This window comes from Astatotilapia calliptera, chromosome 14 (assembly GCF_900246225.1).
Source record: "Astatotilapia calliptera chromosome 14, fAstCal1.2, whole genome shotgun sequence".
Taxonomy (NCBI): domain Eukaryota; kingdom Metazoa; phylum Chordata; class Actinopteri; order Cichliformes; family Cichlidae; genus Astatotilapia; species Astatotilapia calliptera.
In genome coordinates, this window is record NC_039315.1 from 8,710,362 (window position 1) to 8,736,890 (window position 26,529).

At 40.1% G+C, this 26,529-nt stretch overlaps 2 protein-coding genes across 6 annotated transcripts in view; one reads left to right on the top strand and one right to left on the bottom strand.

The window, feature by feature from the left end:
• nbeab (neurobeachin b) overlaps positions 1–26,529 on the bottom strand; it is a 201,460-nt gene that overhangs the window by 42,079 nt on the left and 132,852 nt on the right. For all 5 annotated transcript variants that reach the window (XM_026191617.1, XM_026191619.1, XM_026191618.1 and 2 more), the window contains 4 exons: positions 21,855–21,991; positions 1,421–1,538; positions 1,227–1,329; positions 410–525 (listed from right to left, as the gene is read on the bottom strand). In XM_026191617.1, coding sequence (XP_026047402.1) covers positions 410–525; positions 1,227–1,329; positions 1,421–1,538; positions 21,855–21,991 — 474 coding nt within the window. The remainder of the gene's footprint in view (positions 1–409; positions 526–1,226; positions 1,330–1,420; positions 1,539–21,854; positions 21,992–26,529) is intronic.
• Positions 18,480–21,174, top strand: mab21l1 (mab-21-like 1). Its single transcript, XM_026191629.1, has one exon. It carries the CDS (start codon positions 19,355–19,357, stop codon positions 20,432–20,434), a length of 1,080 nt encoding a protein of 359 aa, XP_026047414.1. The 5' UTR covers positions 18,480–19,354; the 3' UTR covers positions 20,435–21,174.

The window sequence follows — 26,529 nt, forward strand, 5'->3', positions numbered from 1 at the left end:
CTGCGCCTGCTCTTTGCTTCAAACAGCATACTCCCATGAGCAGTGAAGTTTACAATGTTGAGCACCTCTTAAGACTACCATGGATTCTTAAACAAATACGACATAACTGAGGCTACTGATAGTAGCTTCCAGCACCACTGACACATAAAGTTTATTGATCGTGATAGCAAACCTTAAAGCCATAAGACTCTAATGGGGAAAGTTTCACATATATAATAGATTAAAACTCTGCGATTTCACCGGTTGGAAATTTTGTCCGGATAAGGAAGAAAACAAGTCAGAATCTGTCTGTTTAACTGATGGCTGAGAAAAAGAGAATATATTATTACCGTACCTTCTGCTACTTTCAATTTAAGCAAAGAAATCTCAAAGTTGCACAACATTAGAAATTCAATACATACAACATTACCTGATATAGTGTTGAGAAACATGAGGTACTCAAAGTTGGAGATTTCTCTCCTCTGCCAGCGCTGGGTCATGTTGGAGGATTTGAAAAGCTGACGAGGAGTGGCCAGGGAGATCCGTCTGGAAAAAGCATTTAAACAATAACTCAATATCCACAGGATTAGTGCTAGCTATGGATATTTTATAACTTGATTTTATTTAAAAATTTGAACTTAAAATAAAAAAAACCAACAACAGAAAACCTGTATATGGAACTGAATTCAAAGGATTGGCTGCAAACCGTGACATTATGACATTAAAAGCCAGTCTCAGGTCTTAACACTACTACTCAGTTTTAGAATTAACATACTGAGATGAAGGATGCATAACAAAATGGTATTCATAGCTGTATATCTTTTATTCTAGCACATTAAGTGAATGCCAGTTGGTAATTAAAAAACCTTAAATCACACAATTATTCAAGCTGAACTACAATGCAGGATGCCTTTCTTGACATGCACAAAATATCCTACAAGTTGCCAGTTTTGCGGCAGTAAATAAAAAGGCCTATTAGCACCATTGGAGTCTAAAGGGAATCTTTTTTCCTGTGGTCATTGGCCTGGCTGCAATCCTCTTGTATAGAGTCTTCTGTCAGAGAATTAGGTCAGCTCAGTCAGGGTCAGTGCACATCCACTTCAATGACTGGAGCAATGGGACTTCAAATGACTCTACTGCAGGCCAGTACTGCACAGACTCTTCACCACACAGCACAGATGAGGTAACAAGGCCATAAAATAATTCTAAACATTTAACAGCATTTTGATTGCTTTATTTCAACTTACCTGGCTTGTGGAAGTCCATAGCTGGTACCCACACCCACCCGAGGGAGACTGTAAACGACTTTCTTTACTGTGGCCTGGTCAGGAAAGTTGAACATGACCGATGCTGCAAAGAGTAAAAGATAACACTTATTATATTAAAAAAATGGGAAATAAGCACTTCAATTTTAAATTCTCTAAATTGTTACTGCATTTACTTCTGTTGGCCATAAAGACCTCCAGCGCTGTGTTCTGCAGGAGATAACGTCTAGTGAAGACTGCGCGAATTTCACTGAACATCCACTTCCCATGCAAGCCCTCAGTGTATGGTAAGACCTACAAGGTGAACAAGAGAAGAGAAAAAATGTCCTGTGGTTATTGTAGCTGTATAAATCAAAATATAATGTCAGATGAAGAGTGAAATAGACTACTGATGTCTTTATTTAGCAACCAAAGGATCGGAATGCAGTACGTTGCAGATATGATGAAAGGTGTCAAAGCTGTGAGGAGACTGTAACAGAGCACTGACAGGAAAACAAACCTGAGTAAAACATTACTGTACACACTGTTTTGTTTTGGGGGGTATTTTTAGTGGAAACCTATTTTCATGGGCACCACAAATACAATTATTGAGACAGGAAACCTTTGCCTGCTACTTGCAAACTAATCCCTCTACCCATTAGGCTGCTAAGAAGAATGCTTAACTAGGCTTGCAGGCAGGTATAACAGGGTCAAAGCACCCTGATGTAATTGGGACTTGGAGCTTCACCAAACCAAGGCAAAGGAGAGGCCTCAATATCACACCAGTATCAGTTCTTTCATTCCTTTTTTCAACTTGTAGCTAAGAATTAGTGAGACTGTATAACACATTACAAGGCACAATTGGTACAAAACATGCAGCTGTGTACAGACTGTTGAATGTTTCACAGTTTTTGAGTTAGTTTAAAAGAGTCATTGGTGGAAAGGCAAGCGGTCAAAGAAATAGCCCCCTGGGTCAGTGGGATATACATAATCAATAAAAATCATCATGGCAGGAAAAAGAGAGAGAGAGCAGACAAAGAATCATTAGTGTATGCAGCACCACCGGGGGCTGCAGGTCCACACACAGAAAGACAAGACAGTTGTTCTGACAGGTGAGAATGGTCCCCTCACACACATTTCTCCCTCCTTCCATCTCACTTCCCCCTGACTGAACAATTTTGTCTAACAGTATGAGCCAGGGAGCAACCTCATCAACTCCCCAGGTTATAATCACACATAGGTTCAGTTCAGAGAGTGCGTGTGTGGGAGAGAATAAAGATTTAACAGGGCAGTAAGGGGGTGAGGCCCTACAGTGTATGTGTGTGTGTGTGTGTGTGTGTCTGTGCGTGTGTGCGGACACGTGTGTGTGGTCATGGTGGTGGGGGTAGAGATGGAGAGAATCAGAGTGAGCTGGGTTAGGTCTGATGCTAATGCTCATTTAAAATAGTGACAGGCTGGAAGAGTGCAGCACAAGCCGAGCTCCCTTAATTTCTCCCTGGAATAGCTCATGCCCGACCTCCGTGCCACATCCAAAATCTCTTGAGCTCAATTAAAATTGGATTAGGTGGAGATGCTGGATGTGCAGCCCAGCATCTCTGGTGTTCTCCTACCAGTAATGCCCCTGCTTGACACCTCTGCAACCCCCAACTCAAACAGTTGTCATAGAGACAGCACGGCCCTGAGGAGGCAGCGTGCTGACTGGAGGGGGATAGAAAAGAAGGGAGGTGCGATGGAAGGACTACTAGGAGCTGGAGGCCAGCAGCAGTTCACTGGGAAGCAGGTTATCTTTTATGCCCCCTCCCACTCTGTAGCCAGATGTTGTGGAAGCAGTCTTCTGAGTGCAATGCTGAAAGGCAAGTGATACAGATAAGCATCATGGGGAGACTACAACAGCTTACTCCATCAAAAGACTAGTGAGGTGTTATGTGAATACAAATTAAGTTATTCATATGTCTAGAGCCTCTGAATGGTTTGTCAGTTTTAGTACAGTCTTTATTCGTGAAACTAATTTCTTGTTTTAATTTACCAGTAGCTTGTGAATTCTCCATCTTTATATCATGCATTATAAAATAATACTGTAACTATAACAGCCATGGAAGCAATAAAACATAATGCAGGTTCGTAAGTATTGAAACATAAACAGCTGTAATATTCGGTCTCAAAATTGGTTTTCAATGAAATATTTTAGCGCGGGCTGTTTTTGGTTAACCAGCTAACGCAAACATTTTGCTGCCATGACAAAATACAGGGCAAAGGGCCAGCTGTCAACAAAAGAGAGGCTAAAGAGGAGAAAAAAAGAGCCGATTTCAAACGGCCCAGATCAAAAAATTTGTCATAACAACAAAGCTTTGGTCTAAACCAACACGCAGGGGCCCCTGTAGACTTGGGGATTTGACAAAGCCCAGCCCTCATTTTTGGAGGCCCAGCTGTAAAAAATGCCATTTAATGAACCTGTCTGCTGAAGCTGTCCCCTGCCTGTCAGAGGTGTCAGCCAGTGACAAGCGCTGGGGACGGCCGCCTCCAGTCACAGACAGGCCTGCCAGCTGGAGACTTCGGCCCCAATCTAATCACGCCACCAGGAAGGGACCGGCGCTCTGCTCTTGGTCTGTCACGCTCAGGGCTGGGGGAGCGGTGAGAGGGTGGGTGAAGGGGTCTGGTGTGGCCGACAAGCACAGCCTTTTGTTTCCACACAGGTCCCTCCATGCAGGCTCATTAGGAGGCACAGGCGCATGCGCTACTTTACCAGCTGCAGCATATATCCCTATCCTGAATAATAGCCATAATGCAATTTAACAACTCTCTGCTTGTTTTACGTTATTCCTTCTCTCTGGTTTCCCTGATGTGACAGAGGGCAGGCCGCGTTCTGCACGCAGAACATCATAGGAGAAAAAAAGAAAATATTTTGACAGATGAGATGAGGAGAGGCACAGGTGACACCAGTGTTTAGGCTGAAACTCATATATAATAATGTGCAGATGCTCACACGGAGCACATCATGTTTATAAGCGACAAGAAGCCACTCCATGTATGGAAATAGATTCTAATCATATTTGACTTCCGAATAGCTTTACCCCCACATTGACTGAGACACAATGACAGATGTTATTAATAAATCTAACGAAGCATTTTCTTTAAAACCTGATGCAATTTTCTCCCATACGGAACAATCTACACCCCCCTCCACTCCATTTACACCAAAATAGGAAAATATTATAATTCAGTGAGACCTCCAAGCCAGCATGACTGATATATTTATATGAGACTGTGGAGCATACTGACAACCTGGTATCACAGCACCTCTGCTGCATTCTTCTCAGATTTGTCTAATAGGCTTCCACTATAAAGCCTCACAACTGCATGGTCCCAGGCGGCCATAGAGAACAGTGAAGTGGAAGAATAAGGGGAGGATACGAGAGGCAGTTTCATTTTGAGTGATATGACTACTCCCCGAGGAGCAAGTGGGATGGATTTCACACATGGCAATTTGGAGGATCAGCACACACTGCATATACTGTATTCAATGGCTGACCCCAGGCAATATGGGCCAAATCTGTGAAGAGGTTGAGGAGCCAGAGAAGGCACAGAGAAAGCATGAAGCCTAGTAACAGGGAGAGCAGAGAACAACTCTGAGTTAAGTGGGAGATCATTGCCAACCTAAGACAACATGGAAGACTGGGCAAAAAAAGAAATAAATCAATAAAAATGAAATAATGTTTATAAAAAATTACCCAACTCGTCCACTAATCTATATCTAAATTAAAAAGGAAAAAGAAAAGTGAAAAGGAAAAGCAAGCCTTGCATAGACTGTGTTATAGCTAGCATGTACATATGTTTCCCATACTTGCTTAGATGGCAAAATATCACCCCCTGAGATTTCCCTCCAACCCAAAACAACAAAAATGACTAGAAAAATGCAAAAGCCACAAAACACATTATCACAGACAGTTGCTTTGTGATCAGCAGAAAGTAGTTTCTATGAATACACAAAATAGTTTGAAATGTAAAATATTTCCTGAATAAAACCATATGCACAAAAAATAGCCCCAACTTTGACAGTTTTTTTTAAGTTTGCAAAGCCAAAGCCAAACTCCACGTTTTTATTTTAACTTTAATCCCTTTTACATCCTGCAAAGATTCATAATATATGCCTGAGCATCAAAGCATGTTTTTATCTGATCTGTCCTTAATGTGACAACTGTTATGAAGTGTAGAAATACAAAAAATGTAAAAGATTCCCCCAGATTATTAAAAAAGAAAAAGAGCGAAAGAGAGAAAAAAAATCCACGTATTGCCTCTCCGAGAGACCCGTATCTCAACTTCAATAAAGTAGCAGGCTTCTAATGCAGGTATTGGGAGAAAACAAGATACAGATTTGCATAATCAGTGTCACTATACATTTGGGTGGTAGCTGGAGTGTGGCAAGATGACACAGCTCTGGTGCTCTGGCAAGACCAGTGGGATAAAGGAGATGAATATGCATTAAATATGCTGGCAGTTCACTGCCCAAAATGTCCAGCCAAGTTTGTCAATAACATTCATGTCAGAGATAGTATTTCACGCAGATTAGCAGACCCTGCAGTGCTGTCTTCAACGCTGCCATGGTAGGACAGGTGGGAGGAGCCCCTGGTGCAATATGCAATCGTGTCTTAAAGAGTAAAAGCTCAGCCTATGTGGAAACATAAAGCCCCAAGAAATCCAATGGGTAAAGAAAAAAAAAGAGTAACTTAGGCTTGTGGTTCTCTGCAGCAGTGATAGAAAGTCTGGCATCAAGCCACCAGAAGGTTTGGCGGTTATAAGAAACAAATCATTCTAAAGTGTATGAGCCCTCTTTAAATTACATATACGTTTAAATATAGTGTTGTTTCTTTTTAGATTTTAGATCTAGTTGGATGCCTTGTGATTGAAGCCTGATGGTGACGCCATGTTTACACTTTTGCTACTTTTATTCAAGACTACAAAGTGGGAATACAATATTTAAAAAATAAATAAATAAAATGAATGCAATAAAAATAAAAATCACAGTTTTGTGGATCATATTCTTATTGTCTAATTTCATTTTATATCAGGGTTCAGTTTGTTAGGAGACTATCAAAAGTTTGGAACATGTGTAGGAGGGAGCAAGTTTGAAAACAAAATGCTTGCACTCTTTGGAAATCAAAGGACAGACCTCGCATTTCTTTCAAAAAGCAGATCAGGCTGTAATTTAGCATTCAAGCTAACATGAGTTATCTTTGTACAAGTGTTACTATAATGAAAAAAATGTGCTTAAGAATTTTCTATGAAATATGTTTACTGCCTACATGATTGTAATTTATGAGCAAAACATTTAATTTCCTGGGTTTGTTTGTGAGCAAGCAAACGATAGAATACAACATTTAAAGCTTCGTATGGAAAATGATCACGGTCAAATGGTGAGCCACCCATAGCCACATCCACAAACATACTTAGTCAGCACATCATCCAGATAAAAAGCTTTGGGGATGGTTTCACTAAGGAGCTTGAGAGAAGGGATGCAGTCATTTGGTGTTGGGTCTTTTCAGCAAGCTTTTCCTAATGGGACGTTTTCAGGGACTTGTCAGCCTTAAGATGACTGAAATCTTCCTGGCCTGGGTACCAGCTTCATCTGGCTGCCACTGAGACTGCCAAGCTGATCGCTTTAAATTCTACTTTTCTTTTCCTCTTATTTTCCTTTCTTTCTTTCTTTTTTTTTTTTGGTTATGTGTGGGAGGAATAGAGGCTCAGAGCAAGACAGAGAAAAAGAAAAGAATAAGATGAGGATGGAGAGGCAGAGACAGAGGAGAAGAGGGACAGAAAGAGCAAGTGGTTAGACAAGAGGGCCTGATGAGCAATGAGCGCCTCACTCGTCCTCAATTAATCTTGTCTTTCTACCTTTGCTTTGGCGCTTCCCTTGGCACCAAGGTAATAATGACACCCTCATCCATTATCCTTTTATCCCCCTTATTCACAGGGAATTGCTTAATAATATGTTACAGATTCGTCCTCCTTCATATAATTCTTTCTGTCATTCGCAGTATATCATCTGGAAAACACACAGCCCCCTTTCTGCTGGACGCTGTTTGAGGATTATCGCGGGTGACACCTTCGGGATGCAGCCAGAATCTGGAGCATCATTTTTTCAGCCATAAAGTGGAATTACCCTGACTTATCTGTCATTGCCAAAAGCACAACAAGCCATTCAGGGCCAAAGCAAAGGTGGTAGAGGTTCTTATCGGCTTCTCTGAACGAGAGGGCTTGTAAATTTATGCTAATGAGGGCCTTTGTCATCCAGGCTCACCCCTTGGGGCTGAACGGGACTTGCAAGGGATGATAATCTGGCTGTTGAGTGCACTAGATAATTTGTACTTTATCCTCATGTAATTATATAGTTTAAATCTTTTTACCAATGCTAATCCTTCAACACGAGGAAGTGTCTTAGCCGTGTCCATGGTTCTTAGCAGCACTAGTTAGCGTGCATCTGACTCCCTCATAAAATCACGTAGGAGGAGTGCAGCGCTGATATAATTACTCTGACTTTCTGTAGCCTGTGCTGTGAATCCTCCTATCATTTTGATCCACCTTAGCAGCCAGGCAGTAAGCCAAGCTAGCAGCCTGGGGGTGTGGGAGACAACACAGGGAAAGGTGAAAACATTGTAGCCTGACTGAAGAGCTCTTTCCATTTTTTGTCAAGAGTAGAAAAAAATGACAGGGTGAAGAGGAAAATGAGGTAAAATTAGTAAAAGTAAGTGCAGTAGGGCAGCTTCGCAGAGCTTTTGAGGTCCCTCTGCTGTCCAGTGGGACTCCACGCCATCTCTCGTGCCTGCCAAAGCCGACAGCCCCTGACAAGCTGCTTGGCGTGCTGTAATTTGACTAATTACACTGGATTAGACCATATTAATGCAAGCTGTTTTCTCCAGGGTCATTGACCCACCCAGTGTGTCCCTTGCTGGCTTTCCTCAATTCTGCGTAAACAAAAGAATCTCAAGAAAATAAAGCAGATTTTTTAAATAAGCTTTGAACATGTATCAATTTAACTGATGTTATTTTTATAATGGGAGAGACTGCTACAAAGCATCCACAGCATAGAAACTGTGAAATGCAGACTGCACTTTCCTGGGGCACATCATCACAAGGTTCTTTGATAACAAACCAAATCTTTCTCCTCCTGCTTTGACTCTTTGCATGGAAAAAAAAGAATCTCAGAGAGGTACCATAGTTCATGAGATTTTTACAGAAACAGAAGGGGTTGGGAGTTACTAAGAATGGCATCAAAAAGCAGACAACAAGGAAAATGTAACTTTGAATTTTGTGATTTTGACTTTTAATTTTCGAAAAATATCAGGACGAAATGTGAGTAATGAAGCACTGTGAGGTTTAGCTATGTGTTCAAATGTTTTCCTAGGGAAATTGCATTTTGAAATCTAAAAGGAAATAAAAGACACATTATTTCATCTGGAAATAATACTCAGAGAACCAAAAAGCATACTTAATTGTACAAAGACTGATGGGAAACCAACTCATTTGCATTTGTAAAAATCCACAAAGAAAGAGGGGAAATGAGCCATACGATATGTGTGTTTTAATACAAATGCTCTCCCAATTGTACCAAATCAATTTGAATTCCACACAATAGAGAGGCAGCTTCACTGTTTGTATGTGTTCCTCTGCCTTGAACACGGTGTAATAATAGTCTTAAACCATGTGTTATAAAGACAGAATACCAAAGAGGCTTACAGCCTTAGTTTCATGAAACATTTAGGTAAAAGTTCCAAAGGCTGAGGATGATGAAAGAAGGTAAGCTTGAAAATGGGCTTCTGGGATCCACAGCCCTTATTGTACAGAAGTCACATCAAATTAATGCTGAGGGCCATTTGCAGCCTTTCTTCTGCTGAGCTTTTCAGAACGGATTAAGCTATGAAAACTCAGAAATTACTAAAGCACCTATTAGGCATTAAGCTTACCCTTTCTTCTCTTTCCCTTTGAAAGTCATTGAATGTGCTTCACTTCACTTGTAACACAATTCACAAGTTGTTTGCATACTTGAAAGAATGGCAGTTTGATGAAATTTGTCCTCTGAAATGTATATTTTAGACTTGCTTCTTACTATTTCTTAGCAGGAGAAAATGTTTACTTCTATACACATTTTACACCATTTACCCTTGTTTTACCCAGTTATTTGTTACTTTACAAAACTGCATATTATACAAATTCATCCTGCAGTTTCACATAGCGGTGTAAGCATTTTGCTGATAGTTTCAGTGTTTTCGCACTGGAGAAGAGCTGCTACTGCTGGCTTTCTCTCAGGCTTTCTGCACCCTGCTTTGCTCTCTGAATGCTTCTTCAAAGAAGCGCGGGGAGTGCATGAATTGTAATTATGGCTCCTAAAAGGATTCAAGAGCAACCGAACGATGGCACTTGAGAAACAGGTCGTGTGGAGTTAAACGGCTGTCAGACACTCAAAGCACAGCAGCATGTGAACAAACCCACAAAGGCTGGACAAGTCCACTTTTAGGGCCCTCCTGCCCACTTTTTCTCTTGGGAGGGAGGGGGGGGGGGGATTAAAGATCAACTAAGTCCCAACTAAAGATCCATATAGCTTTTCCTCATCTTCACTCAAATTCAAGTTTTCAAGAAGGTTCCCGTTTTCCAAGTATGAAACTCAACCTGAAAACAGTAACAACTAGTTCAAGAGCTGTTTAGATTTGACTCAAAGATTTTTAATCAGGGAAAATATTAACTTATAAACAGGCTATTATACAGAAAAAATAAATCTTCTTACATTTCAAGGTAAATGAAACAGCAGGAGTGCAGCATATGAGAAGGAGAAGCAGACGTGTGAGAGATCAGGTAATTGGTACCACCTGAGAAACCACTGTAACCACAGTGTCAGATTATCCGACAATCTAGGCTTCACAATTATGGAAAGTATCATCTGCGCTCCCCAAACAGCTTCAATGACTCACCAGGGCACAGGACCCCTCGCTTCACATTAAAGAGACCAGCCTTCAGTCAGGACCTTCAGGAACTTCAGCCCCAGCCTACTCCCTGAAAGCACCCTTAAAGAAACCAACCTGCAGCGTGAAGTCCCTATGCATGACCCTTATTAAACTCCTAATTGGATTGAGAGCCACTAAGAAAAAAAAATTCAACATTGTTCATTCAGCTGAGATTTTCTTTAACATTCCTTCCAGTAGTTTGCTCCTTCAACAATAACATTCAAACTCGTGTCACTGAAAACCTTTTTTTTCCTTTTCAAAACACAAGCAGATTTTTTTTAAATAGGAGTATAGGCAAAACCTTATTCACCTTTTTTTTCACGATGTTCAGAGCACTATTTGATTTTCACAGGGTGCAAGTGACAGGCTGAAACAAAGCTCAGGGATGCCCATTGTAAAGCCTTTCATTGTTGTAATGGTTTTAAAATGGCTACAAGCAGGGCCCTATTCACTAGTGACCAGGCTACTTCACTCTCATGTTTATATCCAGGACAAACTGTGGACTAAGTGGGAACTCTGGAGTCCAGCTGACAAGTTTACTCATACCTGGAGTGCTGGACTATCAGTGCCTACAGAGGTTCCCTCCACATTTACACTAATTATAGAGAATAAATAGTTCCATAACAACAACATCAATCAAGTTCATTATGAAAAACAGCATAATGACAATAATTACAATAATATCTCATTAAGAAAAAGAATAAGAGACAGGGGAGAATTAATAGCAGACAGGTGTACAACACACTGCAATTATGGAACCTGAAATTAGTTCATTGCCTCGAGGCAAACACAAGAGAAAGGGAAGGTTGTGTGCGCGTGTGTGTTGGTTGGTGGGGGGCTGGTTTTAGGGCTGGGAGTAGGACTGATAGAGGGAGGCTCACTGACAAAAAAAGGAATTGCAAATAAGCAAACAAAAATGTCTTAAATGTGTAAATTAGAGAGAAAAATAAGAGGGAAAAGCAGCTTTTCCCTGCAGACTGGTTCCTTAGATGAGAAAGGAGCAGCGAAACGTGATCAAGGGGAGCCGTGGAGCGGTGCGGCAGGCGTCAAGATGAGCACTCAGCCAGCGAGTGGCAGCTTCTCCTTTTCCAGTCAATCATTCATTACAGAGCCAAGTGCTGTGGAGGAGTGCCTCCTCTTTTTGACCTATCATATTACTGCCTCTGTAAACTCCTAATCCCCCCCTTCGTTAGATGGTGTCAACAGCCGACATGCTCACTCCCTGCCGCTGCACTCCCTGCTCAGACACCTCCCAAGCCCTGCCAAGACCACAGAATTGACACTCTAATAAAATCGTTTGAAATTTAACGAGGTAGAACAGCATAACTTTATCCGTCTTTCTGGTACTCTTACCCACCTTTTCGACTCGTTTTTTTTTGTAAATCGTTTGAAAGACGCACAGAAAAACCATTGACTAATTAGTTAACTTTGACATTTTGTTTCACTATAAATTTTAGATACATTTAACTGTAAACAACCTTAAAAAAGTCCTGACTTTAGGTCTTCAATCTTTTATTGGCTGGACTGAGAGGCCAGTCATTTTTTTTCTTTTTTGCCTTGAGGCTGTTTCTAAGCAGGTGAAAGCCTGAAGGCAGGAACCTGCACATCAGCACTTCTTCGTCCATCATGACTCTTTCATGGCGACCCCATCTCCCGAGCTTCTCTAATAGAGCCCAGTGAGATGACTACAATAATGAGTCCAACAGATAAAAGCCCAGCAGGACAAAGCAACATTCAGATACATCTTCACATACACACCGGCACAAATCTGGGAGTATCTCTGCAAATTTTGTTATAAAAGTAAACAAAAGAATCAGGCACATGGTGCAAAGCAGGAAACCAGATGAAATATCTGTGTTTTGGCTGAACTCCAAAACTAATTTTTCTAGCAATTAATAAAGCCATGCAGATCACAAACAACAGAAAACAATCAATTTCATTACAGGAGCGTCCAAACATATCGCAGCTGTCCTTCACACACTGACCCTTTTAAAGAAAAATATTAAAAACATACACACAGTCCAACAGATCCAAGTGCATATGGGTTTAGGTAGGGTCCCAATTTAAGCTGACAGATACCAGATAGCAGATACTCAAGGAAATGACAGCACAGATTTAGGATGGTTCTGAGTTTAGCTGAATGTGACAGTGCCGCAACAAAACTATTAAACATGAGTGAAGGCGAGTAATGCTAATATTCTTTATTTCTTAATAACATGTAGCACATAAGCCTTTGTAGTCAGTCAGGATCTTAAAATATTGCACCTTATTGGGGGTATATATGCAAATTGGTGAGATAAACTTTGTCACACCTACCACGTAACATGGTTTAAGGGATGTTAATTACCGTATAAAATAAGCAATTGGCATCCGGCCCCATATGTCCCACTTTTTGGGTGAGGAAGATGGAAATGAGGTGGGGTAGATTCGATTGTGACATACTCGCCGTCTGTGCTCCACAATGTGTGCCTTTGCCAGTAACAGGCTAATATTCAGCAGAGCTCACCACCACCAGAACTAATGAAAGTAGACAAAATGTCTCTGCTGCCATCTTTGTCTAGCATCCGCTCAGGGTGAGCCTCCCTCTTTCCCTCCTCTCCTTTTCACCTCCCCTCTTTCCCCTTGCTCTTGAAGGGAGGGTGACAGCAGCATAAAATGGTGGCGAGCAAATGTGCCTTCCATGTGGCAGCAGCGGTGGGGGTGACAGGCCAGGCTGAGGCCAGTGCTATCAGCAGTGCATGGCTGTTGCTTTGAACAAGCTGGATGGTCGCCATGGAGGATCAGGGTAGAGCTCATGAAACGCCAGCAGTTGCAAACAAAAGCATCTCAATATCAAATCAAGAAAAAGACCAGCCACCCTTGAGAGAAAACTGCTAGGTCTTTGATGAATGGAAACTTTGCTGTTTACTGACACTTGTTAATAAGTGACCGCACATCACACCATTATTCTGGTTTGTTTTACGGCCTTTAAACAAAACTGATTCAAAAAACTGCATTTACTGACATTGTATTTATTATTCAGATTTTTTCACTGTGTTGTAATTTTAATTTAATATATAAAATATTTATATATGACTTACAGAACATCTAGGCATACTTAAAACTACTGAACAAAGCAAACTCACTTCATCCAGCAATTAGTGCTTGAGTCTTTCAGGGGGTTGTTATTTAACCCAGAGCTCTGAGGATGATGAAGCAAGGGCATAAATCACAGAGTGAAACAAGGCAGACTCCTCGATTCATTAATGGAAATGATCTGTCAATATGCTGGAGTCAATTCACACGTGTCAGCTGGGCTCAGCACACAATGGCCCAGCCAACTTATGAACTCCCTGCACCACTCCAACGAGTCCATAAAACAACTGGCAACGCCGCTGGGGAGCACCCCGAGACACCACCCTCTTGCACAGACCACCAGATGACACAGATGGGGCGAAACCAAACAAAGACGAGAGTCCCTTTGTACAAAGACGGACCCCTTTCAAAAGCCATTCATGCAACAAATTGGGGAAATCTGGCCATGCAGCACTTTGGGCTTGCTCTTTTATTAGCATGAGCCTTACGTCACAGTAAGTGAAATCAGATTTATGGCTCTCTGCTACAAAAAGTGGTTAAAATTAAGCGCAATTTTAAGAAAGAAAGAAATAAAGCTAAGTTAACAACAGTTTGTTATCCAGGAACAGCTTGTTCTGCTCTAACTGAACCACGGTGTAACGAGCCAAGTCACTTTTTAAAAAATTACATTTTGCTGCATTGCACAACAACAACCAAAGCATCAGCTAAAGAACCGCTAATGAGGAAAGCTACACAAAGGCAATGCTGAGCCTTGCTTTCATGTCTTCTCCTCTGGCGCTGATGGATTATTTGGCTAAATATAGAGCTAAAACATGACATAATTTTTATTGTCAAATCATCTTGACAAGCTTGTAAGCAAATGTAACTTCAGACTTCGCGTTCACTGCATCAGATAGAGGTGCAGATATCACTGATTCTTCGCACTCACGGGGAATAATGCCTATTAATAACAGCCATGCACAAGGTACTGTAGGGGTAACTTTAAACAGCTTCAAGCTTTAGCACTTTCAAAGAAGGCCCATCAGTTATGCAGGTTTATTTCCATGTAGGTCATTAAGTATGAGCACACAAGCTTTCTCTTGTTAGTCCCTCTGCATTTTTCTTTTCTTGTTCTTTCTCAGCTGCACACTGGTGCTTCTGCAGCAATCTGCATAGAAAGACATTTGTCATCATTAGCCCTGCTCTGACAGTTGGCACCCGGTACCTCAGATCTCTAAGACTGGCAATTATGAACCCTTCATCCCTTATTTAGGCAACATCACCTAATTTCATCACAGGCCTCACCAACAGCATTTGATTACCAACACCCCCAAACCTGCAATATGCCCTCGATTCTTGCATTTCCTTTGTTTTGTGCTTTGGTGTACTCCTACTCCCAGATCACATGACACGTGGGAGAGAGTCGAGTTCATTCAATCTGAGATTTGAAATTACTTATCATACACAAGGGCCGTACAGAGGCCCGCATATGAGCATCATGGGGTCAGTGGGCAGATGATTACAGCACCCACTTTTAGACGGTAGACATCTTGCAGACATTAAGATTAATCACAGCGTTGTTGCTGAATGGCTGCCTTTAAGCACAAACAAGGTGGAAATCAACAATAAAGCAAAAACAAAGCAGCTAAACAGAAATGAAAATAAGTGCATGCTAACATACAAACTGTTCAAGTCTTTATGACCTAAACAAATCCAGTTTCTAGAAATCAACAATAGGAACTCATGTAGAATAAAGTAATAAAAACCAGGTGCCCTAGTTTCCAACACACGAAATGTTTAACAACAAAATACCAACTGCAAACTGCATGCTGATAAAGTGCAGCAGCACTGTCACTGCATCTGGCCAAATGCATAAAATGTGTATGAAAAGGTGTGCCGAGCATTACGTAAGATTGTATGTTCGTTTTAGTAACACAAACCAGGCATTTCTCTGGATTGTTACTTTGGCAAACAAACTTGAATTGTATATATATATGCAAAATTCATGCAAATACATGCATGTAATTTATCAGCGAGTCTGACAAGCGTACCATATTGCAGAGGGGAGGGGTGAAGGGCCAACTGAAGCTGAGACAATCAATTAAGTTTTATAATTTACACTTTTATTCGTCTCTCTTTTCTCAGAATGCTCCATCAAACCAATACATTTGGTTATTTCTGTGTGCTGAAGCTTACTGCGAACAATGCCTGTTGAGGTTACCGCTAGAGGGTCTCTGGGTGCCCTCTGGCCATGTGCTCCAGCTTCCTGACTTATCCAAATGAGGCTGCTAATACACAGCGGAGAATAAAACAAATGAATGGACACAATCCAAAGGGGGTCCACAGTGAGGCTCCAGGCCCCAAAATTAACTGGCCTCCTACAGAGACACCATATTGCGTGGAATAATAATGCTCCATTATTAAAAATCCCAATGACAATTTCATTTTGTGACAAACAAAATTACAGAAAAATGTGTCAAAGTGAGTGACCATCCCATGAGTATATTATTTCTCACAGTTTGAGATCCAGCTATGTCACATATCCGAAGTGTCACTGCTTTTAATCTGATCTGTACAAACAGATGCCACCCTCTTAAGTCCACTTTGGCTAATCCGTACATTAAATCGGGAGCTAGCTGGTTGAATTCCCTTTGTGTGGGAATACTGCTTGAGAGAGTCGTTTTTCAGACTAAAAAAAACCCCAGAAACCTAATGAAATTACATGTGTCAGACTTTAGTTGTGTAACTAGATTTTTAATAAAACATCATTCACAATTACAACGTCAGTAAGAGGATTGCTCACCACAGAAATCTTGATCCAGTTTGTGGCTCGTATTATTAGGTAATGCAAAAAATTGAGCTGAAACACACACGTGTGATTCTTTAAAACTCTGTGAACAGAGCATTGATTGCTATTTTCCCAATTTAAACTAATTTTCAAAATAATTTTTAATGCATGATGCTGCATAGTGTTTTATGCATGTGTGGTAAATAATACATATCTATACAGCAGCGTAAAGCACGCAAATGACTCTGGCGTCACTTGGTACAACATGACTTCCAGTCACTCAAAGCGGCACTCATCTGATCAAAGGCCAATTATGCCATCAGACGAGTACCACTGAACTTATGCCCATTTATGTTAATATGATGATCGGCCTTTCTAGAAGAAAGGAGAGAAAAAAAGGAGAAAAAATGCATGAGTGTAGAGGCATGCTCTTTGAAAACAAAGAGGCCTTCAAAACAGGGTCACATGCTTGTGCAAAATTAGGGGAAGGAGAAGTCATTGTATTGATTTACACAATCATGCATGTATTTTGCTCGGTCAGAAATAGGCCTGTGCTGGAATCACAGCCCCATATATCACATTGGAGGGCCTTCAATAGCCTAGCGGCATGGTGAATGAAGCAACAAAGATTGCAATGTAGTAATGGTAAAGATATGGGTAAGGAGACTGAATTGTCTTAGGCTAGACCTGACAACTGCTGGGACTGTCATGGGACTGCAGAGCAGGTTGAGTTACTGTGAGATCTGTGCAACCACATGCTTTAGATTAAGAGGTGATAATCTCAATGAAAATCCTTGCTTCTATCACGCATAGGGACGAAAACTGGAGTACAAACTCAAGAGGTGCAACTGGATTCTGAGGTATCTCACTTGGAGAAAGATAGCCTGGAAAGTGAGCCTAGTCTGGTTTCAATAAAGAACAAGTACCTGCTGAGCTGCAGACAGTGGGAGAGAGTGAGAGAAAAGACTATCAAAGCCAGAGAGGGGAAGACTTTTAGCTACCTCTCACCACATGAAAACGTTCAATAACGTCCTCTACAGTCACCAGAAATATGTCAATAAGAATAAAACCTTTAAGTTGTAAAATGTAGTTAAAGTTACCACAGTTAAATGTGGTGAAAACTAGAATAAAATAATATTGTTATTATTTAGTGTTAGCTAGTCTCAAACGACTGTATTTAAAGAAAGTAAAAAATAAAAAGAAATCTACCCAAATCTGTAATTTCTGCCTAGTAACAGTGTGAAATTATCACAGAGGTTTACCAAGCAGCTACTGGCAGTGTGTTCATGACAGGCTGTGCTGATAATGGGAGTCACCTATCTATCAAGGTCCTTCGTGCACACACGCCACCTCCCGCTCAGCTGCATCCATGTAGTTAGAGCTGGAACTGACGAGCAGCGGTTTGCCCTCATAATGTCTGGTTGTGTGCAGTTCAGGCTAGAGCAGAGATGAGTGTAAATGACTTTTTGTTGCTTATCTGATCCACGCAGAATCATCTTTTTGAAGTCGTCTTCAAAGCGTGCACTGTATTGTGAGATGGAGTGCCAGTGCAATGATGAGAGCCAGAAGAGGGTTTAGTGCAGATGTAAGCTCACTTTATTGAGGGTCATGGCACTGTGTATAAAATGCACATACACATGATAATTATTTTGTTTATATTTACTTTTTCATTTTTCATTTTCAAAATATTGCAACTGTTTATTTTTTTTCCTGGATTTTTTTTTTTTTTTTTTTGGGGGGGGGGGGGGGGGGGTGGTATTACTATCTTGTTGAAAAAAGTAGCTCTATTTAAGAATGCAGTATTCAATGTAAAATAATGTATTTATTTAAATAATTATTGACATTACATACAACACACAATAATAACTCTGACAATCTTTAATATTAAAATTACTTTCAGAGAAAATTAATAACCCAAAGACCAAAATAAATATTTAATTATTGCACATTCTCATTCACTGACTGAAATTAATTTTTTGGTTAAAATGATAAAACTCTTTTTTTTTAATGTAGAAAACTGTAAGAACCATATAGTTGTTAAGATTACAGCTGTTTTGGTTTTCTTAGAAAATACATTAATTTAAATGCTAAAATAAAATTACACTGTTGCTGACCCCCACCCCCACCCCCCCCCCCAAAAAATACAAATACATACATAATGTATATAAAAAATACTTACAAAAAAAAATTTCTCGTTATCATACAAGCTGAATTTTTAAAGCTGACATAAGTTACTCAAACTCATAACTACTAAATTAAATAATAAGTCAAAAATGATAAATAGCTTCAAAATATTTTATTCTTGCAAAATAAAGGCGGTAGTTCAACGCTGTTTATTCACCTAACGTAACATTTAAAGATCCAATTAAAAAAAGCAAAGCTTGATTGTTTTCATTAATATATGTCTTAAAATGTACAAAAGTATTTTAATCCATACATATTAATATATTGCTGTGTGCATTTCTCCGTTCAAATTGTGATTTATCTGCTTTAACCTACATGAAAAAAAATCGATCTCGTGCGATGCAGAAAGAGGACAATTTAAATGAAACTGAAAACTGAGCCGTTTATTAGACGAATACATGAATACCAAACAATTCTAAACCCACCTACTGTTTCAAATATGATTCTACAAAGTGCACTAAAAAAATAGAAGATAGCGTCCAACGGAAAATAAGACACGTTGAGCTGTGGAAATTCTGCTTTCTTCTTCTCTCCAAATGCGTAGGTGTACTTCCGCTCCTCGATATACTACTAGTACCTGTACTTTTTACTTGTATATAACACCCGGGGATGAATTTGTTTTCGATAAACTGCGGTGACGCATCGGACAGCGATTGGACATCTTGGTTTCAACTCCTCCCTTATAATAAAGTGTGTGTGTGTGTGTGTGTGTGTTCCCGTTGTAAAACACAGCAATACCGGGCGTCTGCGTCAAGAGGACACACTCCACTCTGCGCAATTACGCGGACTCTTAACTGGCACAGTGATCAGACAAAAACGAAAAAGGCATTTCTACTGAACAAGACTGAAATGGACTTTTAATCACAACACCCTTCTAATTTCGAGGACTTGCTTTGAACACTTCAATGCAGTTTACGGCACACCAGCTGTGAATGTTGTGATATGATTTTTACGCGTGTGCTCTGAGCACAGCTTGTTTGTTTTATAAATATACTTTTTTCTTTTTAGATAGCTTTCTTTCTTCTCTAAAATTGGCTCCCGTACAAACAGCCGCGTTGGATCCCTCGGCTTACTGCGAGACTCCGGTGTATAACCCGGATCTCTGCCCTAATATGATAGCCGCCCAGGCAAAGTTGGTGTATCACCTCAACAAATACTACAACGAGAAATGTCAGTCTCGGAAAGCAGCCATCGCCAAAACCATCCGAGAGGTGTGCAAGGTGGTTTCGGATGTCCTGAAGGAGGTGGAGGTGCAGGAGCCCCGCTTCATCAGCTCTCTCAGCGAGATGGATAATCGTTTCGAGGGACTGGAGGTCATTTCGCCCACTGAATTCGAGGTTGTGCTCTATCTGAATCAGATGGGAGTATTCAACTTTGTGGACGACGGGTCCATTCCCGGCTGCGCCGTCCTCAAACTCAGCGATGGCCGCAAGAGAAGCATGTCTCTGTGGGTCGAATTCATCACAGCCTCCGGTTACCTCTCTGCGCGCAAGATCCGGTCGAGATTTCAGACACTGGTGGCGCAGGCAGTAGACAAATGCAGCTACAGAGATGTTGTCAAAATGGTCGCTGACACAAGTGAAGTGAAGCTGCGCATTAGAGACAGATATGTGGTACAAATCACGCCAGCTTTCAAGTGCACTGGCATCTGGCCACGGAGCGCTGCGCACTGGCCCCTGCCTCACATTCCCTGGCCGGGACCTAACAGGGTGGCAGAAGTCAAAGCGGAAGGTTTCAATCTTTTATCCAAAGAGTGCTACTCCCTGAACGGCAAGCAGAGCTCAGCAGAGAGCGACGCCTGGGTCCTGCAGTTCGCCGAGGCCGAGAACCGACTCCTTCTGGGTGGATGCAGGAAGAAGTGCTTGTCTGTCCTCAAAGCGTTGCGAGACCGTCACCTCGAACTGCCCGGGCAACCTCTGAACAACTACCACATGAAAACCTTGGTTTCCTACGAGTGTGAGAAGCATCCCAGGGAGTCGGACTGGGATGAGAACTGCCTCGGCGATCGCCTGAACGGGATACTATTGCAACTTATTTCGTGTTTGCAGTGCAGAAGGTGCCCTCATTATTTCCTGCCCAATTTAGACCTGTTTCAAGGAAAACCTCACTCTGCTCTAGAGAATGCAGCCAAACAGACTTGGCGACTGGCGAGAGAAATACTGACCAACCCCAAAAGCTTGGAGAAACTCTGAGGTAAAAATAAAACATATTAGTTCACCTCGTCTTAAAAATGTTTTGAAGAGGCCTAATGAGCTCCTAAACGGACACAAAATATTGCCAACCGATTTGCAAGTCTTGTGAAATGTGACTGTCCTCTGTTGTTATGTTTTGGCCTAGCCTGTTTCAAGATGATTTTCTTTTTTAAATAACAGCCTAGCTTGTCACTCTCCCCGTGCACCTTTTGGAGGTGTCAATACTTAAATTTAAATTATTGGCTAATCCAGGAGGCCACCTCAGAAGTGGTTTCTTCCCTCTCCGTGTCACACGGCTGCCTAAATCCTGCATTTCCTTAAACGCTTTAGAATAAAGCCCGAGACAACCTTTGGAAAAACAAAAAAACACATCTGTACATTTTATACTGTAAATACATTCATAGATTGTGATTCGAGTGGTCTGAAATTGTGAATGTTGTTCTGTGACACGTAAATAGGATCCACCTGTTTAAATCTACTTCTGAACTTTTTTTTTCTTTATCTGGTAGAAACGTTTTTAATTTATACTTGCATCAGTGGTAGTCTGATTCACCTGTTTCAATGGACTTTTTCTAATTTTTAAAAGTTTACATTTTGATGGTAGGCGTACGGCATTTTGTTACATTGAAAACATTCCATCGATTTACTTGAATTATTATTTAAAGTACAAACATTTGAATTGTTTTTCTCTACCGTGCTTAGGCCTACATGATTTAAAAAAAAAAAAGAAAGAAAAGAAAATGATAACATATATATATAGTATAAATATATATTACAGTTTAATTGGAAAAAAATGCACTTGAAATACACTGGATTATAACATCTGTGATCTGTTTTTTTTTATTTCTGTCTTTGATCTAATTTAAAGAGCTAATAAAACGAGCTGTTTTATATTTGTGTCCCATTATGGTTTTATTAAATGTGTATTTGAAATAGTGAAGTAGGCCTAATGCGAAGAAATAATTATTTATTGGAACTTTTCATGTTGGGGGTCTCATGCTCTCGTTAGCATTCTACATTTCAAACTTTCCAAAAGAAAAGAAGGGAGGAAGAAAGAAAAAAAGTAATTTTCTTATTTAACGTTTTCTTATTCAATATTTTAAAGCAATCTAGCAGATTGAAAAAAGAAAAGAAAGAAAAAATGTATTAAGTACACAGCACTGGGGTCCAAAAATATGACCTAATAACAAAAATCTGAGCAATAAACTTATTCAAAAAAAAAAAATACAGAGCATATGCGGAAGAGCGGAGGACTTTATTTTTCAAGAAAACATGAAATCTCGCGTTTTGATTTTATATATAAATAAGACGTAAATGCTTAACACCTGTAAGACGGAAGGGCAAAAAACACCGAGAAGCACGTCTGAAACCAACTGGCCGCTTTAAACTTGAGCTGTACACTTGCTTGCAGGTTACTTACCTTTGAGTCGACCCTTTTGAAGGCAGGGTCATCCTCGTCCACCTCAAAGTAGATTTCAGTGGTGGTGATGGACAGAGTCCCCCGAGCCACCAGGACAGGGGCAACAAGCTGGGCCGGGCTGCTCAGGACCACTGGGCCTGTAGAGTGCAGAGGGGATGGCCACATGCTCAATAAGTAACGCGCAAAAAAGAAAAGAGATTATTACTCTTTTTTTTTTTTTTTAAATTATTATATTAAGTAAAGCGAGATAAGTGTAATTCCGCTAAACTGCCCAATGCGATTACAGTGGGTGCCATCATCTCGCGGCCGATTATCCACAAATCCCAGATGTACAACTACAATCTGTAGTTATAATTATGAATGTATTTGAATCTTTTTTCAAGTATTGCGTTTTTTTTTTATTGAAACCTTTAATTCATCAATATAACGTGTACATTGCGGCAATTGTAGGGTTTTTAAAGGCCTGTTTCTGATAGTGTGCATCCGTACATGCGAAAATACAGCGTATTCAGTGGAGTTATAGGGATGTAATTAAAAATTATTACAATAAATTTAAATATTTATATACACTATTAAGGAGAACAAAAAATGCTTTTGCAGTCTGAATGGTTTCCATAAAGGCAATCCAAAAAAAGAAAAGAAAAACGCTCTTATTATACATGAGATTAAAATATGATTTTACACAATTGTTATTCAAGACTGTTTTGACAGGGACAAGCCAAGCGACGAATTCGGAAAATTAAATATAAAAATGACAATAAAAAACAGAAATAAATGAAAAAAAAATACTCTAGTAAACCTCGTTTTCAATTCCAAAAAGTCGTCGAGAGTGTTAAGGTGGGCTTGTGGCCCTGGTCAGCTGATAGTGATCACATCTTTATTTCAGTCTCCTCCCTCCTTCTCCTCCTTCTCCTCCATGTTCTCAGATCAGTGTCGCTGTGGAGTACCGTTACAGTGATTTGTCTGCTCTCAAACGAAACCTCTCGAAATCAGGATATTTATCGATTCCTTAAACTCCAAAGAGCCACTTTAATGTCTCATCAATCTTAATCTGCGCTCCTCGGCCAATTATGGCTGCTAGTGTTACAGGAATACAAGTGGATTTCGGTCTCAACTCCCAGAGCGCCCCTTCATCGCTCTTGCAGGCTGCACAGTTAAACCGCCCTCCCTGATTTTTTTTTTCTTTCCTCAGCGTTGCTCGGATCCATTAACGGTGATCCTATCTGCTGATGCTATCAGCGCAGACGCTACACGTTGCTTACAAGCTTCATATAAGTAACCAGTAACCTCAAGCCTGTTTTTCTGCATGTCTGATAAGGTCTGGTGTATTTGTTTAAAAAGAGAGCGAGAGAGAGACAGCGAGAGAGATTAAAAAGGGAGGGGGAGTACCAATAAGAGTGAAGTGGACGAATTTGTTCTTACATTAAAATAATATTTGAAATACAATCGATTCTTTTTGTCATAAAGCCTTGAGCAACAATAAAAGTTGACTGCCCTTTTGTTCACACCAGCCCTTAAATTATAAAGCGTTCCACCTCTTACTAAAAGTAACACCTCTAGGACTAAAGCATTGTAGATTTGCCCTGAAGGACTAGGCACAGAGAAATGCTCACAGCATCCATTGCTCATAGGCAGGAAAAGGATTAGGCAGTAATCCCCTCAGGGATCCTTCCATAATTAGGCTATATGGCATTAAAATGTTTACATGAGAATAATGAAATTAGGGGCAAGTTACACAGGACGAGTTGCACAGCATGAGTGGTCTATATAGAGTAAAGCTTAAATTACCAGGCTGATGGGCCTTTGTCTTAAATAAAATGCAAATATTTCTTAAATGACAGGCCAATTTAATGAAGTGATGAAAAGTCTCATTTCATTGTGGTGGGAGTTTGGGAGAACTGCTGAGAAGATGGGTATATTATTACCCACAATCCATCTAGTGGACTGCAGTGTTTGATTAGTGCGTTTAGATTTTATATTATGACAGAAAGAGAAAGGGACATGGGTTACAAGCATACCAGAGGAGTATCATTTACTTACACATCCACTTATAGCGGATACATATATATTTACATACAAAGACATGAATTTTTTAAACTACGAAAGTACTTACAGATGTTTGAAATGACAAAACAAATTTGGGAACAAAAATAAACTTTTTCTCTTCCTCTCCCATCCTTTGAGATTTACGTTCATAAACATTATGTTGCTTTTTTCTTTATGAAGATGTTACATCTCAAGGGATCGACGCTATGAATGGAGACCTAAAATGGATTCAGAAAGCCTAAATTAGGGAGAACAAAATGGTTGCGGTGCCTAAACCACACTTTGGGGTATATTAACATGGTTCTGGGATGCCAGCTGAGCAGTCATATTTACAGTCTCCTCTTTGATACGAGAGACAGTCTGCGAGGAGGCTCTGACTTCTCCGTTCTTTGTTCTCACACACACACACTTCTATTTTCACCGATTTTGGTAACAATATGTGCATACAAAAAGGTTCATTTAATGCCAGCCCAGGCATAGACAGCATTTCCACTGTTTGTGGGGGGAGCAAAACTAATCATAGGTTCAGTAACCACAACTGCCGGAGCCCATGAGTGCAGGCGCCGCCCCTTTGGCATCAGTTGCAGGCACTGACCCAGTGGCTGGCAGGAGGAGCGCTGTTGTTGACAAGGATCTAGTCTCAGATCTGTCTTTAAGGCTGTTCATGCCTGAGATTAGATACAGGACAAACATAGACAGAGCATCCTGGTAAAAACATTACCCAAATGTTACAGTGCAGGGGAGCTGCCCTACTGGTAAAAAAAAAAAAAGAAAAGAAAAGAAATGCATTCAACTTCCATTTATCACAAATAGTTATATACATAGTTAAACCAGAATTTACTTATCAAAATCAGTGTCAACCTTCACATTTTGGTTCCTAATTTCAGCTCACACTTCATAAATGTATCTCAAATATTCAACCTCGGGATTTCTGTTTTGTACAGTATCATTATTAATTCTCTGAGGATAAAACACTTGGTTTGTATGCTAGCTCTCGCGTTGGAGTTTAGGCAGACCAGTGCAGGGTTCATCTGACAGACATGAGTGTTTGACTGCCTGCTGGCCCTGGGACAAAAAGGAGGGGTTAGTGTCCTCCTCTGAGATTCATCTGTGGGATCTTAGAGGGGATTTCACTGCTCAGCAGTGCCCTGGTTCAGACTGACATCCATATGCTAAGCCACAATAACTCTGTAATGCACCACTGTGAAAGAGAGATGTTTATTTAAGTGTCTGGCAATAGTTTTTAGACTATTCCCTTTCACTACATTTTTTTAAAAATGACAGTTTGTTCCTGGAATGAATAAATTCGATTCATGCATTTATATCTGTTACTGTCATGCAAGTTTGTTGCAGCTCTGGTTTTACAGGATTTGGAAATAACAGCTACTCAAGTACTAAGATTGTGCAATCATACCACTGAAACTGCAGTTAAACCAACAGAACCTGGTAACATCTTCTAATTATCCTGTTCAGTTTTGTTAGTTTTGAAGACAAGCCAACCACCATGAATGCGCTATCAGGGAAAAACAAATGACAGCACATAACATTTAAACAAAATTTACATCATGACTGAAAAGGCATGTCGGCCAAGAGCTAAAAATGTTATGTATATACAGCATTGATGCAGTGTGCGTTTATTTATATATTCTGAAATTAAAACAGCATCCCATGACAACAGCAACTGCTAACAAAGAGTGATGGGCTTTCACCACTTGTAGAAAAACTGCATCTACTTTTTTTTTTTGCTGCTTTTTGTTCTTGTTCACCAGACAATAGAAACATTTTTTGTTTTTGTTTTTTCTGAATGTAGAATGACTGCTAGGGTTAAGTATTCCTTTATATTCTAATAAAATAAATAACTTTAGGCATCGCACACACACAAAAAACATCAATCACCAGTTGTTTGCATGAGGTGTTAAGTGAAGATCTGGCTTTATCGACAAGAATGCAGTCCAGCATTCTTGAGCTGCACTCAAAGCTGAAGCGAACTCTGTCTAACTTGCCTTTTAAAGCTATGCCGAGGTTCAAAGGCAGCACAATTTTCTCCAGACATGTATTACTCTGGTCAAATTACAGACGTTTTGGCCAACCACCACCTTAACATACTACAATTCAGTTAGTATGCTACACCACTAACTGAATTGTGCTAGACAAAGTATTAAAGCTGTATTAGGATACTGACTGTGAAGTCAGACAATAATCATACAGGTAACACAAATCTAAGATGTTTTAATCAGTACGATTTCTATTCTTTGGCTCTTCAGAATTAAATAATGCAGCAGAATTAAGAATAATTAAGCTTCTTTAACACCCAAATATAAAAATTTATTCTATTTTAAACGTTTTCCATTCAATAGATTGTATCTTATTATGTTATAATATACAGTAGCTGTCAAGTATGTGTGTGGTATTAGGATTATTTTTTATGGTTAATACCGTCAAATCATTGCATGAGAATAGGTGTATTATCCGACATCCGATATATCACGTTATGCTAAAAGTACCAAACAATTACTGTGCATCATGCTCTTACCAAATATTTCAAGGTTTTTACTTTCAGATATACTTTTACCACTGCAATTTCATTTTAGTGCACTTTAAATGCTATAACACATGCATCCAATGACTT

Bases quoted from the DNA above. Each gene is read 5' to 3' on its own strand.
- mab21l1 (XM_026191629.1), top strand. From the start codon at position 19,355: ATGATAGCCGCCCAGGCAAAGTTGGTGTATCACCTCAACAAATACTAC.